The sequence below is a fragment of the Phycodurus eques genome, chromosome 5 (genome assembly GCF_024500275.1).
Source record: "Phycodurus eques isolate BA_2022a chromosome 5, UOR_Pequ_1.1, whole genome shotgun sequence".
NCBI lineage: Eukaryota > Metazoa > Chordata > Actinopteri > Syngnathiformes > Syngnathidae > Phycodurus > Phycodurus eques.
The window spans coordinates 4,484,220-4,502,291 of NC_084529.1; the positions used below are offsets into that span (position 1 = coordinate 4,484,220).

At 44.2% G+C, this 18,072-nt stretch overlaps 1 protein-coding gene across 3 annotated transcripts; it reads left to right on the forward strand.

The window, feature by feature from the left end:
- Positions 1-848: 848 nt before the first annotated feature.
- Positions 849-17,180, forward strand: LOC133402863 (transmembrane and coiled-coil domain protein 3-like). 3 transcript variants are annotated; one of them, XM_061677095.1, is made up of 4 exons: positions 849-928; positions 10,906-11,858; positions 12,285-12,420; positions 13,315-17,180. In XM_061677095.1, the coding sequence occupies exons 2-4, from the start codon at positions 10,939-10,941 to the stop codon at positions 13,615-13,617; spliced, it is 1,359 nt and encodes a 452-aa protein (XP_061533079.1). In that variant the 5' UTR covers positions 849-928; positions 10,906-10,938; the 3' UTR covers positions 13,618-17,180. The 3 variants fall into 3 exon arrangements, with proteins under 3 accessions (XP_061533079.1, XP_061533077.1, XP_061533078.1); XM_061677093.1 differs by lacking the exon at positions 849-928 and adding an exon at positions 935-1,148; XM_061677094.1 differs by lacking the exon at positions 849-928 and adding an exon at positions 1,165-1,516.
- The last annotated feature ends 892 nt before the right edge of the window (positions 17,181-18,072 follow it).

The window sequence follows — 18,072 nt, forward strand, 5'->3', positions numbered from 1 at the left end:
CGCATTTTTAAAATGCAAATGTTTAGAAAATGATATTTTGAGTGTGAAAAGAATAGGATAACCTTGTTATCTTTGTATTTGATATATATTTTTTTCAGCAAGCACTGACACCCCGCAGAGGCTACAAAGTGGACGTAAACATCACATTTAAACACCGCAAAAAGTCAGTATTTTTTAATGTTGAATTTTGCATGGGGGTCACAATGACCTGTGAACATTTTGTATGTAGCACAGTTCCATTTTCAGGTCTTATTGGTCATATCGACATAACTGACTGGAAAGCTAAAACGCTTGCCTTTTAATAATGAATAAATAAATACCATTTCTGGTATCAAGCCCAGATTGAAAACCAGGACCTTCGGACTGTGAGGCAAACACGCCAACCACCAGCCAACTGTGCCACTCGCGATTCACCGGGTGTTGTGGGCAACCTATTAGGCGTTATTTTAAGAAAACTCACCTATTTGCCGTATATTTTTTTTTTTTTTTTTGTACTCGAGTTGAAGCCAAGTCAAATATAAAAGTATTGCTTCGGTGCCATCATTTGGCCCGCTCGTCCCAAAGAATTATGTTGAAATGAGAGGAGTTACTGGTGCCAAATGAGGGCCGACCGGTTCTGAAATCCAAGGCTTCGCTTGCTATCGCCTCCTTGTCCTGTCAAAAGTTTTTCGGCTAAAAATATGAAAAGACGCCAACGCGTTGTTTGCGTGGCATAATTTAAAGCGGACTCTGCAGACGATCAAGCTCGAGTTTGTGACCCGTTTAACACCCTTTTTTTTTTCCCTCCTCCCCCCCCCCCCCCGCCCGCCGTTGGAATTGAAAAGGCAGCCATTTGTGTGACAACGCGATGCAAGATGACTCATGATGAGCAACACGCCGGAGATTGCGTCGAAAGAGTTCAACTCCGGCGCACGCACACCAAGGCGGGGTTTGTTACACGCACACACACATAGTTCGTTGTCCAAGAGAGCAGAGAAGAATGCGAGTTAAAGAGAGGAGTGTAGAGAAAGAGAAGGCAAGCGCACAATCATGCTCGCGAGAAATGGCCAATTCGCGCGGAGTTGACGACTGACGGGATTATTATGGCCAGCGCCAGCGTGTCCGTGCGGAGTTTATCCGAAGTGGAGAAACACCTCACGAGCCGGATGGTGAGTTGTTGTTGTTGTTGTTGTTGTTGTTGTTGTTGTTGTTGCTGTTGTCGAAACGTCGGGAAACAGACGGACTTGAGAGTCGGACTGCTCAACTTTGTATGATAAGATCAACGTTCCGACGTGTCGCTGTGGAGTGCAAGTCAATTGAGTTGAAGGAAACTTGTCAAAGAAAGCGCATTGTCGAAAGGACGTCATTTCAAACGACAAGTTTGCTCACAAAGGGATCGTTAGGAAAAAGCGGTGCAACATCAGCAGCTTGTATCGCACAAGATTGAGGTTACTTTGTGCATCTGAGGAAGTCGGTGTGTAATTACAAGTCGACATTTCGGTGCAATAATTAAAATAAGTGAAGTGGATCAATTGAGGTAAATTTGCTTCATTTATTTGGGAATTTTCTCATGGGAGATGTGTAGTTATTTTAAAAAAAAAAATGCAAATTTTTTTGGGGAACATTTTCAAATTTGAATGGGTTGAGAAAAGGTGAATTAAAAAAAAAAAAAGTCCCATTATTATTATTATTTTTTTTTTCCATGCGGAAAATGGAATTGTGTGTGTGTAGGGGGTTAGGCCAGTTGTGAATGTGCTGAACATCGCCATGGTTGCAGTCGTTTGTGCAATGTGGACGTTTAGAATTATAATACAAAGAAAGCTTTCATGCAACGTTGAACATTTTCTTAGCAAGCCTTTTAAATGGATGCCGTTGACTTTGTTGAGAACTCCAAATGTTGCGAGTGACTTGTACTTTGAAGTGTTGGTTGTGTGTTGTTTACAAATGCAGAACACAATAAATGCTTGTCGCGTTCTTACTGTAACTTTTTACCTGGAAAATGTGACTTTATTCTTGTAAAATTAGTACTTTTAATTTTGGAAATATAAAACCTTTACCCCCAAAACAACTTTTTATCTTGAAAATAGGACTTTGGTCTCATAAAATTAGGATTGTCATCATATTACGGTAATATTCTTTCAAATAAAACACTTTTTTATCCAAACACATTTTTCTAAAGACTATGCCAACTTTATTCTCGTAATATTATGCCATAAATCGAAAATGTGGAACTTTTTCTCTTGAAAATTTTGGGAACGCAATAAATACAAAGCCCAATGTCCTGAACTGAGTATTTGGACGTTCTAATAGTTTGAGTCCGTTGAGAAATGTGCAAGGACGCAAAAAAAAAAAAAATGTGCAGAATAATAAAAAAATGCAATAGTATGTTCAGTTTTGCTCATGTAATAATACGTTTGTTTTTGTGGTATAAGTGCACTGAACTGGACTGAGGGAGATTTCAAATAGTTTGCCTCTTCCGTGTAGCTAGATAAGGGAACCGAAATATGCAGATCCACTTCGCCGTGAACGACACTGTGCAGGCAAACATCCACGTGGAATATTATTAAACAATATTACGGCGGCTTTTTGCAATACCGTACAGCAGAACGCGACTGTGCCACATACATCGTCCGATGTATGTTTTTTTTTTTTTGTCACTCACAGCTGAAGGTTCCTGTACTAAAACACACAACACGTTAAACAAAAGAGAATTTAACCTACGAATATTTAAACACCAAAATGTTCAACCAAACGAAACACTTTGGTTGTTACAAAATTCTGCTAGCTTAATTCTAAACTCTTAACAGTTGAACATTTATTGGCATTGATAGACCTTCAAACAACTGTCGCTTTAATACACACAGCAGAAACACATACAAACCGAATAAACAACACAACAATTCTCACCGGCATTTGCGCTCTCTGCTTTGTGGGAACAACGAATAATAGAGAAGTTTAGTGGGGGACCTTCTCTGCCCCTTGTTCTTGCCGTTATTTAAAATTTCCGACAGCTCTGCACATTTGATTGGCTTTATTTAAATGGGTGCAAATGCTTCTTTTTCTTTTTGTGGTGTTTTGTATGGAAAAATGCCTCGGGTGGCTCATGGCAGGAAAACGCCGTGTACTTCCAGCCATCCGTTTTCTATTGCGCGTATCCTCAGTGGCTTTGTAGGTGACCTGCCAGCTGACTTTTGGGAGAGAGAAGTGCCAGCCAATCATAGGGTACATATAGACAAACCAAACATTCAAACTCACATTCCCATCTATGGACATTTTAATTATTAAAACACAAACTTACTGAGACAATTTCTAAAAAAAAAAACAACTCAGCATAACCATATTTGAACAGAAAAAAAAACTGTCCCACCTTTTAAAGCCACACACATTCAAAGTCACAGATACTACAGTGTAGAACATGAGGATGGTGATCTGAAGTGGACAAAAAAAAAAAAGACCTGCACCTCACATGCATATTTTGTGTTGATATAATGCATAAAGCTTTAAATATATGGTCTCCTTTTTCGCGGATTGATGGTCTCCTTTTTCGTCTATCGATTATCGGCGTGTGTATCCCGCTTAAGTGTTTGAATCACTCTGTGTTAAATATGAAATTCAATTAGTAAGCAAAGATCTAGTGCTGCGCGTAGATTACATATATATGAAATAGCATTTACCTGATTGCAGCTGTGAAAACCAACACTTCCTGTTTGCTGACGTTGACGTCCCATGAGGCACTTGCTAATATTCACAAACAAACGCGTTGAAGCGCGCATTCCTTGCGTTCTTTGTAGTCGGCAGCACTTTGACTTCGTTCCTGAATAGCCTTCACGCTATTCCAACTTTTCTCCGCATGACGTGCGCGCTCTCACGGTCGACATCGAGGCACTCTAAAGCGGTCACGCCAGCGGATTATCCGAAGGGAAGATGCATTTATAGGGTGTAGGCATAGCTAGCTAGCCAGCCAAACTGCATTGCGGTTTGTCGGACTGACCGCCGATGGGAACGAAGGCGTGGAAGTGCTTACGGTGTGTACTTGGGGAGGGGCGACTCACGCCGGATGCTAGAGTGTCACTGCGGTCCGTTTTAACCATGGCAAAAAATATAATAAGAAAAAAATCAGGAAAACACAGATGGTGAGAAACATTTAACACAAATCTCCATGAGCGTGTACTACATAGTTCTTCGTCTTTGCACACGTGTTCAGCAATTATCTTCAAACATGTACAGTATAATGTATTTCGAAACAAATCTCTGAATTCACTTTAACAGGGTCTTGTGTCCGCATCGCTACAGATGTGTTTTACTAGTCGAAGTTGGCTATAACAGGTTTTATTCTGACCAACCAATCAGAGGACGGGAACATGCTGACATCATCGAGCGCCAGCGCTCTGGCCCTGCGAGGACAAATTTGAAATCTGATTGGTTAAAAAAAACAGTACCATTGCTAGTGTAGTTTAATTTGCTTGGGCGAGCACTACCGATCGTGAAAGCCTTGGGCAGATTAGATTGACATGGCAACACACAGAAGATGAAATCTGATTGGACGAAAAGAAAAAACGTCCACATGTAGTGGAAGCAGTGTAGCCAAAAGAATGCAGCTGGACCTCCATAACTGGGTCACGGTGTTGAGGGACAGACGCCCAGGGCTATGTAGGGCAGCGTGGGGGCACTGTGGGGGGGCTCGTTCAGGGATGAGGTGAGGGAGAACAATTTCTACATTTATTAAATAGATTTCTATTTTTTGTCATCATTTGAAAAAGTAAATCACCTTTCCCGGTATGCAGCCACCCCCACCATGAATGGGTATTGAAATAAAAGGGGGTTGAGCGAGATTGATTCAAAATATTGGCAATTTTTAATGTATTCTTATTTATAAATTGTTTTATTAAATATTTATTTGGTACCTGGGTATGGGTATGAAATGAGTTTAAGAGATGTTGACGAAAATATCAGTAATTTCTAAAGATTTTTTTTGTTGCAGCATGGGTATGAAAAAACATTTACAGTCAAGTTATTGATTTAAAATAGTGGCAACTCAAAATTTTGAATGTATTTTTATTATTGGATTTGTTTTTTTTTTTCCCATTGAATTTTAATTTTTTGCATGGGTAAGAAAAAACTTTTGGGCTTCAGAGATCAATTAAAAAATGTTAGTAACTATTTTTTTAAATGTTAATTAAAACGTTTATTTGATATATATATATATATATATATATATGTATGTGGTTAAAGAGAGAGAATATTTTTATTTTTTTTGCATTTATTAATTTTGTTGGTATTTTTTTGCTCTTTGTGCTGTTGCGTAACTAAAGGGGCTCCTGGAGCCATCTCCCGACTCTGAAATGCTCCATATTGCCGCTGAAGGTCAAAGGCAGTGTGCGCCGGCTCATCGCTGCAAGCGTTGATAACACGGACAGATACAGACGAGCCAGCATAAAATAGATCAAACACTGCGGCGGCTGATGACTGATCGCATTTGAGGCCTGAAGGTGGGCGCCAGAATGCGTGCGAGACGCACTTGGACTGTGGTTGATCGCGGCGGTGTCTTGACACCGCTTTGTAGTCCAAACAAAGCGAGAAGAATCATGTGAGCAGCTCTCGTGACTCCGTAACCAAGCACACACATACGCTACTACTGTATGCAATCAATTTCCCAGGAAGGAAAAAAACAGCACGCTTTTAAATGAATTAGCCTTTTTTTTCTACAACCCATCCCGGCTGACTGCTTTAGCTCAATTTGAGTGCCTGGAGACGGAGCTGCCTGGCTAAACCAATTAGCCGCAGTGACGGGGACAACAATGTCCTCCCGCACTTCTGCCGAGGGGTTGCCCTACTTTTCATTCTGTTGTTCCCAAACTTGCATGCAGACCTTCCCCACGGGTGTTTGCGCTATGGCAAGGGCCGGGGGGACGACGGGGGCAGAGGATTAAGAGCTCTTTGGGGACGGCTGGAGACGGCAGAAGGGGATGAAAACGAGACGGGAAGCAGATGGCAGCGGGAATCTGGCGGTTGTGGCATTTTCAAAATGGGCAGCAACAGGCTCAGAAGTTGTTTTGGTCAACAAGTGTTCTTCAAAGTCAGAAAAACCCGGGTCAGCGTCCAACAGTTGCGCTCGAAGCAGTGACGAGACCAGAGATGATGGTCAACTTGCACGGAACTCTCCGGATCTAGAAAGGATTGACGCCGACAAATCGGCACGACAGTGGTACCTTGACTTATGAGTGCCGCAACCTCTTGCGCTTTGTGTTGGGAGCCAACATTTGAGTGATGTCAGTAAAAAATATAACGCAATTGAGATGGACCGTGGTCCTCAGTCGGAAAAGGTAAGCGTGCCCTCTCCAGGTCGTGGAAGAGATCCTGCCTCAAGTGGAGGAGTTCAAGTATCTCGGCGTCTTGTTCACGAGTGAGGGAAGAATGGAGCGGGAGAGCGACGTGGATCGGTGCAACGTCTTTGGTGATGCGGACTCTGTAACGGTCTGTCGTGGTGAAAAATATTAACTAACCGGTCAGGTCGATCTCGGGTCCTACCCTCACCTCTGCTCACGAGCTGTGAGGCGTGAGCGAAAAAACAAGATGGCGGATACAAGCTCGGTCATCCGGGAGGGGCTCAGAGTCGATCCGCCGCTCCTCCTCCGAGAAGAGGCAGATGAGGTGGCTCGGGCATCCCGGACGCCTCCCCGGTGAGGTGTTCCGGGCACATCCCACCGGGAGGAGACCCCGGGAACGACCCAGGACACGCTGGTGAGACTCCGTCTCCCGGCTGACCCGGGAAGGCCTCGGGATCCCCTCGGAATAACTGGACGAAGTGGTTGGGGAGAGGGAAGTCTGGGTTTCGCTGCTTGAGCTCTTCCCCCTGCGACCCAACCCTGGATGAGTGGAAGAAGATGGAGGGACAATATAGTGTTTTTTTTTTTTTTTTTTTTTTTTTTAAAACATTCTCTTGTTACGGTTTGGTTTTGCAACACCACTTCGGTGTTGACTCTACGCTTGAACTGGCCAAACTGGTTGTGAGCAAAGAATGCGGCAGAGAATCTGGTTCGCCTCGCTTTGATGTCATCTTCCAGGCCTTCCGTTCACACAAACGCGGGCATATACTAATTTCCGCGACACATAGTTTAGGAGAGTCGCGCTTGCCTTGGGGGATTTCAGCCTTCACCTCCAACCTACGTGCCTCCACCTTTCTCTCTCTCTCTCTCTCTCTCTCTCTCTGCGGCGTGTAGTCCTCGCACAACACAAAGGCTCTTTCTATTGCTCAGCAGCCAGTGAAAAAGGGCCCAGTTTGTCACCATCCACCTCCGCCCGCCGACATCACCGGCACGGAGCGCCGCCGCCCCCCCGATCGGCGGCGGCATCGGCGGTAACTTCCTTTTCGTCCAACCTGTTTGCTCACACGAGGAGCCTGCCGTCTTACCTTAAACAACCCACCAAATGCAAATAAAGGCGCCACTTTGATTCAGTTGTGCAAGGCAAACCCCCCCCCCCCCCCCCCACTCCCCCCAAAAAAATGGGTCAGTACAAAAACCATTTTATAGCTCCTTTCCATTGAGGTAGCAAATGCACAACTGAGCCACAGCATTTCGGGGAACCAAATACCTAAAGAGTTCAGCGATTTGTAACATCCTGCTTTTGTTACCCTATCTAGCGCTATCCAATGCAGAACCGGGCTACCTAAAGGGTTTTGTGGGGTACCAAATCAACCGATTCTTCCTGTACCATTTCTAGAGCCCTCCCAGTGGGCTACGAAACACAGCAGACCGTGGCCAAAGATTTGTGGTGGAGACTGAATTCAGTGGGAGAGTATTGATCGCAGAGATGTACAGTACCTACAAAGGTTTTGTAGGGAAATCAACCGATTCGTACTGTATCATTTTTGGAACCCACACATCGGGGTCCCCAACGCAGTAAGACGGTACCGCAATTTCTTTGTGTATGACATACAGCAGTGGTTGTTACCACTGCTGTATGTCATACACAACAACCATTTGCGTGTCACACGCACAAATGGTTGTTAAGGGTATCAAATGAATTGATCCACCACTTTTTTGGGAATTGTTTCAAAGGGGAAACAAATGTGGTAGCATGGCATTGGTGCGTGTGACCAAACAGTAAAGTGCCTTTTTGGGCTACAGTACACTTCTCAAAGCTTGCAACCAAGGTTTTTTGAGAGCAAGTTTGACCCCTGAACAGATTATTTCTGCTTGTCCTCTTTCCTGTGGGAAATGTTTCTGAGTGTGTATCTAAGCAGGTGATGGCGCTTGAGTATTATTTGTGAAGCCACTCTCGTGTCGGAGTGGACTAGCGCGTGGTCAGTAGCGGCACTCGATACGTAAAGAGAAATGTTACGTGTCGCTGCAGAAATGGACGGAGCGCTTTAAGTCTGAGCCGGTCGGCAGCCGTCCGTGTGTCGGGTTTATATTTGTTCCGAAATAGCGCAGTTGTTTGAGGATTGTGGCAGCTTTGTGTACAGCACTTGATCCGATTTATTATTGCAGAAGTGGCAAAAGTACTCACACACTGGACTTAAGTACACTTATGCAAAAAAAAAAAAAAAAAAAAAGATTCTGCTAGAAAAGAACATACTGTGAAATGCACTTACGTTCCAAAGTAAAACAGAATCTTTATGGTCAGTTGGCACAATGAAAAAAATGGCCTGCACACAGAACCGTTTCCCTCATTTTTTACCTTACGTAGTACTCATAATGAGAAGACTAGAAAAAAAAGTCACATTACAGTGTTTACGCGATCAAATCAACAAGTTTGCATAGTTTTGAATGCTAAATTAGCAATGATAACGTTGAAGAAAATACAACTGACTGGATGTGTTTTTTTCTTTTTCTTTCAGATTACAGTGATCTGCACATTTTGGCTACTTATGGATTTTTGGGGAGTCTATCATTTATTATTTGCTGAAAAACTCACCTATTCCAAAGTCAGTTGAGGGGCTTTATGAAGTGATCTTGTGCCATCTATGACAATTTGAAACCTTTTAAGTCCCCGGGATCTCAATCAAGATCTCAACCTCTACCCCTCTCTTTTGACCTATTTTTTTTTTTACGCGTCGTCATCTACGGAGGGTGAACAAAGTAATGAGCCTATTTTGTAAAAAGGAGCAAAAAGTAACCATATATATTTTTTAAAGGTGTCAGAAAAAAGAAAATACTCAAGTGCCATTACCGGCAAAATCCTCTTTGGTACGGTAATGAAACTGTGGTGAAAGAGGAGGGCTTTCTTCAAGCTGTTATTCCCATTTCCAGTTGACGTGTAAAAAAACAATAGCGACTCTCATGTTGTGCATGTCGGCTTGCTTAATGCTCACACACGACGCAGAATTGCCATAGATGAGCTAACGGAACTAGCATGGATAGCTCGTTGTTGTAACTCCTGAAGCAACAGATTTTTTGAACTCAAACGGTGCAGCAACACATGTGGACAGACATTATATGGTATGGTAGCATTTATTGTCCGTCCTCATATATGTGACCCTCCAGCACAAAACCCATTGGAAGCGGCACGACTCGATCCGATTTAGCATTGACTATTATTACTAGACTAATATTACTGTAGCTTACCGAGTCACTTAGTTGTGACAGTCTTCTCCGTGCACAAACGTTTTAATATTTTTACTCATTTTTCAATATTTTACATTCTATTGAATGATGTTCTTCCTGTACGTTTATTATAAAGCAGTGGGAACCGCATTTCCCTATTGTTGCAAAGTCACGACTCACTTTCATAAAAGTTAAGAAAAGTCAAGATTTTTTTTTTGTGGTTTAAAAATAGCTCTGAAAACACACGTACCGTATTTTTAAATGCCGTTTTTAATTTTGTTTGCTGTCCCGCCAAAAAGCGGCGCTTGTCGAGACGCATGGATGAAACCAATTCAATTCTCAGTTTCCTCTTTGTGGCATTCTCAGTCAGACGTGCTTCGCGGGATTAAACCTATCGGGTTTCACTTCCTCGGTCTTTGTCCGACTCGTCTGTTAACTCGTTTGTTGGGTTCGCATCAAACGGGACAAATGTCTGGCAAAGGGATTTCACAAGCGGCGATGACATTACGGCTGACCTACATTCCATGTGCACGCTCCACTTGTTTCACACACATTAAAAGCCGTTATCTGAAATTTGTCACCCACGAGTCGTATTATAAGCAAACAGGATTTGGTCCTAACGCAGCCAGATGTGCCCAATAAGAGCATTACATACTCAGCCGCATTTACTCAGCCCCTGGCGTGGACCTTGATATCCGTCAACTAGAATCCAACCTTTTACTGCCACCGACGAATATATTCGTCAAGTACGTTTTCCAACGGGTAGCTGCAGAAAAGGGGTCTCGCCCAGAATCGTGCCTTGTCGCTTCGATTGAGAGGGAGAGAAATGGAAACACGGAAGTCGGACTCATTTAGGCGGCGGAAACACCCAACAGAGTTTCAGAGAGTATGTGTCGCAGTAGTTAGTAGAAAGTGCTTGTCGCTATCGTGAGTAAAGATGACGCAGTTGACGGAGTGAATGACAAATGCCGTGTAAAAAGCTCATGGCATGTTTGCACATTTGTAAAATAAATGCTTATTTTGCCATCAAAAGGCCTTTCGCTCTTTGTTTTTGCTGTTTGGTAGTCTGAAGTTTCACAAAAGCAAAAAATAAATATTAGCCTCCAAGTTTCTTTTCACAAAAAGCTAATTTTCTCCACTTTTTGGCCAGGAACTGGTCAGAAACTTGTGTTTTTGGTGAAACCAACCCATGTTCTTCTGGTGAATACAAAAGAATGGGGAAAAAAAAAAAGACACTTCTCTTTCTTTCGTCATTTCGGTGCTTATATTGCCACAGAAATAATTTTCTGTGTGTTCTGAAAGATCAGTCAAAATGCTCTAAAATTGCCAGCAATTTTAGAGCACTAATTCTGTACACTCACTATTCCTGACATTGCAGGACCGCAGTGCCGAGGGCACCTTTCTAGCGAGGATGCGTCGAGGTTCCTCGGAGAACAACCTGGATCTGGATCTGGATCTGAGCGATGCCGTACCTGCTCCCTCTCTGGCCTTGGAGGTCCAGCGCAGCCGCTCCTGCTTGGACAACCTCCAGCAGAAGATCCTGAAAGTGACGGAGCAGCTGAAGATCGAGCAGACGGCGCGGGACGACAACGTGGCCGAGTACCTGAAGCTGGTGAACAGCGCGGACAAGCAGCAGGTGGGCCGCATCAAGCAGGTGTTTGAGAAGAAGAACCAGAAGTCGGCGCAAAACATCGCCCAAATGCAGAAGAAGCTGGAGCAATATCACCGCAAGATGAAGGACAGCGAACTCCAGCACACCCCGTCGCCGCAACCGTCCAGTGGCAAACACAGCACCATACCCAGGGAGTCCCGGCGGGAGCTGCTGAGGGACATGACGGGCAGCGGCCGACACCCGACCATGGACAAGATCAAGACCATCGGACCCGGCGTCTCCCTCTCGCCCCCTTTCTTCTTCAGTAAACCCAGAGAATTCGCTAACCTCATCAGGAACAAATTCGGCAGCGCTGACAACATCGCTCAAATGAAGACCTCCATGGACGCATCCGCACCGCTGCCTGACGAGGCGGCGGCGGCGAAGGGTCTGAGTGGCAGCGCCTCACTGGTGGCCAAGCCCAAGTATCCCAGCGATGACGAGTGCTCCACAGGGAGCGCCTCCAACTCGGCAGACAGTAACGGGCTCACGGCGGGCGCCCAAGGGCACGGCCAACAGGTGGGGGACGACGCCCACGGCGGACTGGCCGTGAGCCTGGAGGAGGCCAGAGTCATTAAAGACGCACAGAACCAACTGGGCAAGGACATGGAGGAGATCAAGGCCCAGTTCAAGAGGGAGTACGGTGTCATCAACCAAACACTGCAGGAGGAGCGATACAGGTCGGTGTCATGAAATACCGCGTCTGAAAGGCTGTCGCGCAAAGTGGTGCCAGGTGTTGAAAACTTTTCCGCTCGTGTACACATTTTTGAAATGCCAACAAAAATGAATGCGACCAGGGCCGTCGAACAGGGAGGGGAGGGGGCGGACAACTGTCAAGGGCCCCTCACCATTTTGGGCCCTCTGAAATTCGTGTCATATTTTATCTGTAAGTAACGAAACCTTAAAGTCACATCTGCAGTGACTATAATTTCATGGAACGAGTGTTACAATTGAGGTTGAAAGTGTAGTTCAGACATTTTGATAGGCCAGCCTGTTATAACAAATATGTCCAGCAATTTCTGTGCCGCACGTTGTGGTTGTTGCTGGAAATAATGTACGTAAGAGGGTGTTAACATCTTAAAGTGAAGCATCTGCTCACGTTTCAGGTATGCGCGTTTGGAGGACCAACTGAACGACTTGACGGAGCTTCACCAACACGAGATGACAGACCTGAAGCAAGAGCTGGCCAGCATTGAGGAGCGGGTGGCCTACCAGGCCCAAGAGAGAGCCCGCGACATTCAGGTCGCTAGAGAACATCGAGCTATTAAACTGCACATTATCCCCCTCACACATTTTCTAAAGGAGACACAATGGGCACTATTTTCGCGACTAGCGCAAATCCAGCGCTGTGCTTGGCCTAACTCTAACATGGAGGCGGGCTGGACCCGGTTTAGATAATTTTGTGGACTGGCGTATTCCAGCGCAATTAAAAATAACACATCTGCACTGCTCTAGGAGTGTTCACAGCCAACTTCAACCCTGACCAATCGGAACGGCTCCTCTTATTCCCTTTAAATGTCCCTGATTTTGGCTATTTAGACCTCCATAGAGTGACTCTCTGACATGGACTAATAGTGTCAATTTCATTGAGAGAAAAAAGAAAAACACCTTGGTTTTGTCATACGCGTGCTGTCATACAGCTACTTGTGTTTGACCCAGTTTTGTATCCGCTTTGTACATATTTGGCGGAGCGCGCCCCCTTTCCTCTGATTGGTTGCCTCGGTGGAGAAGACCCTCTTGTGAGAGCCCACGTTTGTTATGTTGACAGTGCTGGCTCAGGAGCGGAAAAGGTAGGCTGAGATCTTCACTAGTGATGTAGATAAGCTCGAGAAATCCTAATGCTCTGATTTCAGGCCTCTCAGCAGATAAAACGTCTGGAGCTCAGGAATGCGTGGATGATTGGAATTCATATTTCACACGTTTACTGAGGCACCATAGAGACAAAATTCCATTCCAAATACGAGAAAAAGTTTGGTAAAATATGGCAAAAGCGGCGTCTCGCAATGCGGAAGAGGACTCGAGCGTGACTGGAGCATTGAATGTTAGCGGGGAACATTAAAAGCACAATGAGCTGGTGCAATCGGCTGGCGACTTCAATAAGGAGGCAGACCTCTCCAACCAATCTCTGTTCCCCAGGAAGCTCTGGAGTCGTGTCAGACGCGGTTGTCCAAGCTGGAGTTCCAGCAGCAGCAGCAGCAGACGGTCCAGCTGGAGAGCGGCGACGCCCGCGTCCTCCTGGGCCGCAGCATCAACATCATGTTGGCCATCATCACCGTCATCCTCGTGTGCGTCTCCACCGCCGCCAAGTTCGCCGCCCCGCTCGTGAGGAGCCGCCAGCACGTCGTGGCCACCTTCTTCACCGTCTTCTTCATCACCGTCTTCTGGAAGAACTGGGAGCGCTTGCAGTACGCCGTAGACCGAGTGCTGTTGCCTGCGTAACGACGACAAAACAAATCAGCTGGGAGGTGATTGGTTGTACAATCGTCTGCAGGCGTTGGTCTCAATTTTAAGAGTCAGACTCAAGTGAAAGGATTTTATTTCCGGTCTTCAGTTTGAATCTGTCTGCCTAACAATTCCATTTAACCGCCATCATTCTATTGCTAGTTTATGATACAGTGAACCCCCGTTTATCGCGGGGACACGTTCCAGACGCACCTGCGACAAGTGAAAACCAGCAAAATAGCATTTAAAAAAATAGTTTGAACCCTTCCACACGCTTGAAACACATTGAAATGTATTAAAACACACTTAAACGTTTGAAAACACACTTAGGGAAGTATTTCTTTAGCGCCTGTTCTCACTCTATTACTTGAAGTAGGAGGTTATCGTACAGTACAACATCGCTTTGCGGAAACACAACGAAGACTCGCGCTCGCACGCTACTCCGAATAAGAGGCAACGCGTGTATGCTTCACGCGGTTGAAGTTTGTGAAAACTGTAAAACTGGCACATAATACAAAACAAATTGCAAACGTAAACAAAATGTTCAAGCAAACCATCTAATTTCATCAAATGAAAGTCTGCAAGCTTAATGCTAACATATAATGTGAAACGCCAGAGACAGGCTAACGGACCTTTGCACTGGTGTTATGCTACAGTGGATTGCTGCTGACAGCAAATAGCGAAAATCTGCAAATTAATGACTATCTTATAGTTGCCATGAAAAAAAAAATGTTTTGAAAAAAAATCTAAATCAGTATCAAGGAGACTTGGCGAATGTATTAACCGAATAAAACAGAAGGACCAAAACGACTTAGAATTTATTTTAAGCACAAATAGTTGACTAAACTTGCCCCCACAGCCTTGAAGGAAGAAAATAAAGGCTTTAACGCGAAACGTGACGCCAACAGGAAGTTGTCTCAAAACTTGAAGTACCCTATTTAAACACACTCAGTCGTACTCACTGCATCGAAAGATCGGCCTTTGCAGAGGTAACGATAATGATCGCCCTAATCATAATTATCGGGTATCTGTATCGGTAGAGTTAACTTTTTTTTTTTATTTTTTTTTTTTATATATATATATATATAAAAGTTACTCATTTTTTAAATTGAGCTGAGCACGTCATCCTCGTGCCTCACACTGGGACCAAGCAAGCCACGCTGAATCCACCTTTTTTGTTTCTTAATCAATAACTGAGGCATCGGCTCGTGACTCGGTATCGGCACGACCTCCAGATCAGGTGACCTGCACCCGGCCGAAAAAGCGTAACACGTCTTGTTTCGCGTTATTTCTTGGGATTGCGCATAACACGTGTCGGCGTGCCGAATGAAATGTCCAAGCGAGTGTATTTCCTTTGTAAAAGTTGCACATATTTAAATCGACTAACCTTGCACAAATTGTAAAAAAAAATAATAATAATAATACATCGAAAAATAATTTCTTCATCACATTTTCTTCATCGGGTTCGAGTCCCGGCTCGAGCCTTCCCCGTGTGGAGTTTGCACGCGCGCACTCCCGCGTTCCCAAAAACATTTTCACTTCATGGAAGTCTCCAAATTGTCCACAGCTGTGTTTGCTTGTTTGTTGATATGCGATTGATTGTTGCAATAATCGCCAATCTTTTGTCATCTGTCATCCCCCCCTTCCGAACTATTCCTGAATGGATGAATGTTTTTAATTCGTCATCTTTTTTTGGTTTTGTTTTTAATGTTTTTTAACGTTTCCTGGTGTTTTTAAAGTGCAATATACACGACAGTGTACATCAAGTTTGTGTTTATTGGGCTTTGGGTTGAAATTTCAGGATGAACTTCAATTATTGTTTCATTAGCTTTTTCTATTACTCCCCCCCCCCCCCCCTTCCCTTTTTTAATATGGATCATCGAAATAAAACATTCAATTCAATTCCATTCAATTCAAATAACATATACCTCTATGCCTTTCTGTGAGTCTTCCAGTATCTGAGGTGACCCTTTGAGAACATCTCGCTCGAGGCCTTCTGAGGCCGCCATATTTGAGGTTCATTCTGAAGCCCAATATCACGAATGTTTTGTGAGTAGCGCATTTTCTTTTCTTTCTGCGAGCACTTCTTTTTGTTTTTCTTTTTCTCTCTCTCTCTCTCTCCCTCCCTCCCCCGTTTGTACTTCATCGTACGAATGTTACTTGCGACGAGACACCGGCGTTACTGGAGGGCGGTCGCGGAAGCGTCTGTCGTGCTGCCGGAGATCTACGAGCGCTTCAAGCTCCTGCTGGGATCTGATAAGACCTCATCTCGTCTCTCCGGGGCCAAAACATCAATCCGAGACCCCCCCCCCCCCCCCTACCTTTGGCCATTTCAGGCACACAAAAAACTCAGCACAGTGGCCTACCTTCTTTTTTTTACTAATATGTGATTGTTTTGTCGGGGGTTAAACTGTGATACATTTTTTTTGTTTTTTTTAAAGCTCAAAACAACCTTGAAGGAAGGCGGGAGCCCATTCCAAAAGGAGCTTGGCAATAAACTACATTAATAATAATACTAATAATTCTTGTTCATGTGCAGAAGTGGTAAAAGTAATCAAAAAAAGACCGGTTAATGTGGAAGTACTGATCCTTTTGTAAAAAAAAAAAATAAAAAAAATACTGATTCGAGTCCTTTGCCTAAAGTAAAAAAACAAAACCAAAAAAAAGTACTCCCAACCTGTACTTTGGTAGAAGTTCAGATGGAGGCAAAATCGACTCACTAGTATTTGTACTTGGTTACTTCCCACCACTGTTCATGCGATAACCAATGTTTACTTTTCTTACGTGTCTTTTTTTTTTTTTTTTTTTTTTTTTTTTGTTCTCTTCTCTCCAACTTGGTCTACCGAGGTGGCACGGTGGTCGATCGGTTAGAGCGTCTGGACTCACAGTTCTGAGGAGCGGGGTTCAATCCCTGCCCCCGCCTGTGTGGAGTTTGCATGTTTTCTCCGGGCACTCCGGTTTCCTCCCACATCCCCAAAAACATGCGCGGTAGGTTAATTGAAGACTCTTAAATTGCCTGTAGGTGTGACTGAGAGCATGAATGGTTGTTTGCTTGTACGTGCTCTGCGATTGGCTGGCGACCGGTTCAGGGTGTACCCGCCCCCCCCCCCCCCCCCGAAGATAGCTGGGATGAGGACAAGCGGCTCGCAAAATGGAAGGATGTATGGATGGATGGTCTACCGACTGAATCTTAAATTTTGCCTTCAAAACCCACACTTGGCGGTCATAATATTAGGTACACCACAGTTGGTATCCAATGCTAAGGGCTTGATGAAATAATAATAATAATCATAAATACATGAATATCAATGGCGGCCAAGTTTTGATTGACGCCGTCATTCCCAAAACTGAGCTTTGTTCTCTCTCGGCTGGCGTGAGATCGTGCTGCAGGTGTATCTAATGAAGCGGCCCGCCGAGTGGGCAAACCTGGTTTACGTTAACCTCTCACCTCTGGTGCACAATGTGATCAAACCGACGCGATGGATCGTTTGCATTTCCGCGCATCTGATGTGCCTTTTGTCTTACAGTGATGATTGTTACATTAAAAAACTTTTTAATCACTTTCCGCGGCGTATGTTGTTATATTTTGGCCATTTGTCATGATGTAGTTTTTAATGGGATTCCCACATCAAAACAAATTTACCAGATTACGACAATCGTGAGCTGCTCGACACCCCGGAGGCCTATAATGACGTCACTAGCACATTATGTGTCTCCTCTCATGCCCACTAGGGGGCGCAAGCGTAGCGTAAATCAAGCCAAAATGGGTGCCATTGTCATTAAAATAACACTTAACATGCCATAATTATAGAACAATCCAATGAAAGACAGTCAGTACGGCAGTAACTGTGTGTGCCTTTGACCACATGAACAAAATAAAATACTGCAGCTGTCACAGCTTTAAATATAAACATGAATTATTTTATTTATTATTTTTTTTTTTACTATAGAATATTAACAGAAGAATGTTTTGTTCGCAACAGCCTCGCGTGGAGAGTTTGCCATCAAAAATAAAAAGTGTATAATTGATCATTTACAGTGGAGAGTTTGCCATCAAAAATAAAAAGTGTATAATTGATCATTTACATGTTGATACGTCCCTTGTTGCGCTCCACGAGACGGGTAACATTTGGTCATATTTTTATTCTCCGAGGTTCGAGATTTCAATTTTCTCTCAGGGTCTCGGAAGTTTTCCTCCAATTTATCTAACCGAACCATTTTCACTCATTGTCAAAAACATTCTGACTTTCAATCTTGAGGCGCCATAATGCCACACGGCTCCCGCGGCTTCTCCGCCCAAGAGAATGGACAGATTTCTTCTCGAGCGATTGTCAACACTTTCAATCGGTCAATGACGCGTAAAACAATAACAGCCGACATGGGAGGAGATCAATAGTACGACTTGAAATTGAGCATATTCGGACGTATGAGGTTTCCGCCTGACGGCGAGTA

Bases quoted from the DNA above. Each gene is read 5' to 3' on its own strand.
- LOC133402863 (XM_061677093.1), top strand. From the start codon at position 1,083: ATGGCCAGCGCCAGCGTGTCCGTGCGGAGTTTATCCGAAGTGGAGAAA. The intron at 11,859-12,284 runs GTCGGTGTCATG...CTCACGTTTCAG, and splicing joins CTGCAGGAGGAGCGATACAG to GTATGCGCGTTTGGAGGACC. The intron at 12,421-13,314 runs GTCGCTAGAGAA...TCTGTTCCCCAG, and splicing joins AGAGAGCCCGCGACATTCAG to GAAGCTCTGGAGTCGTGTCA.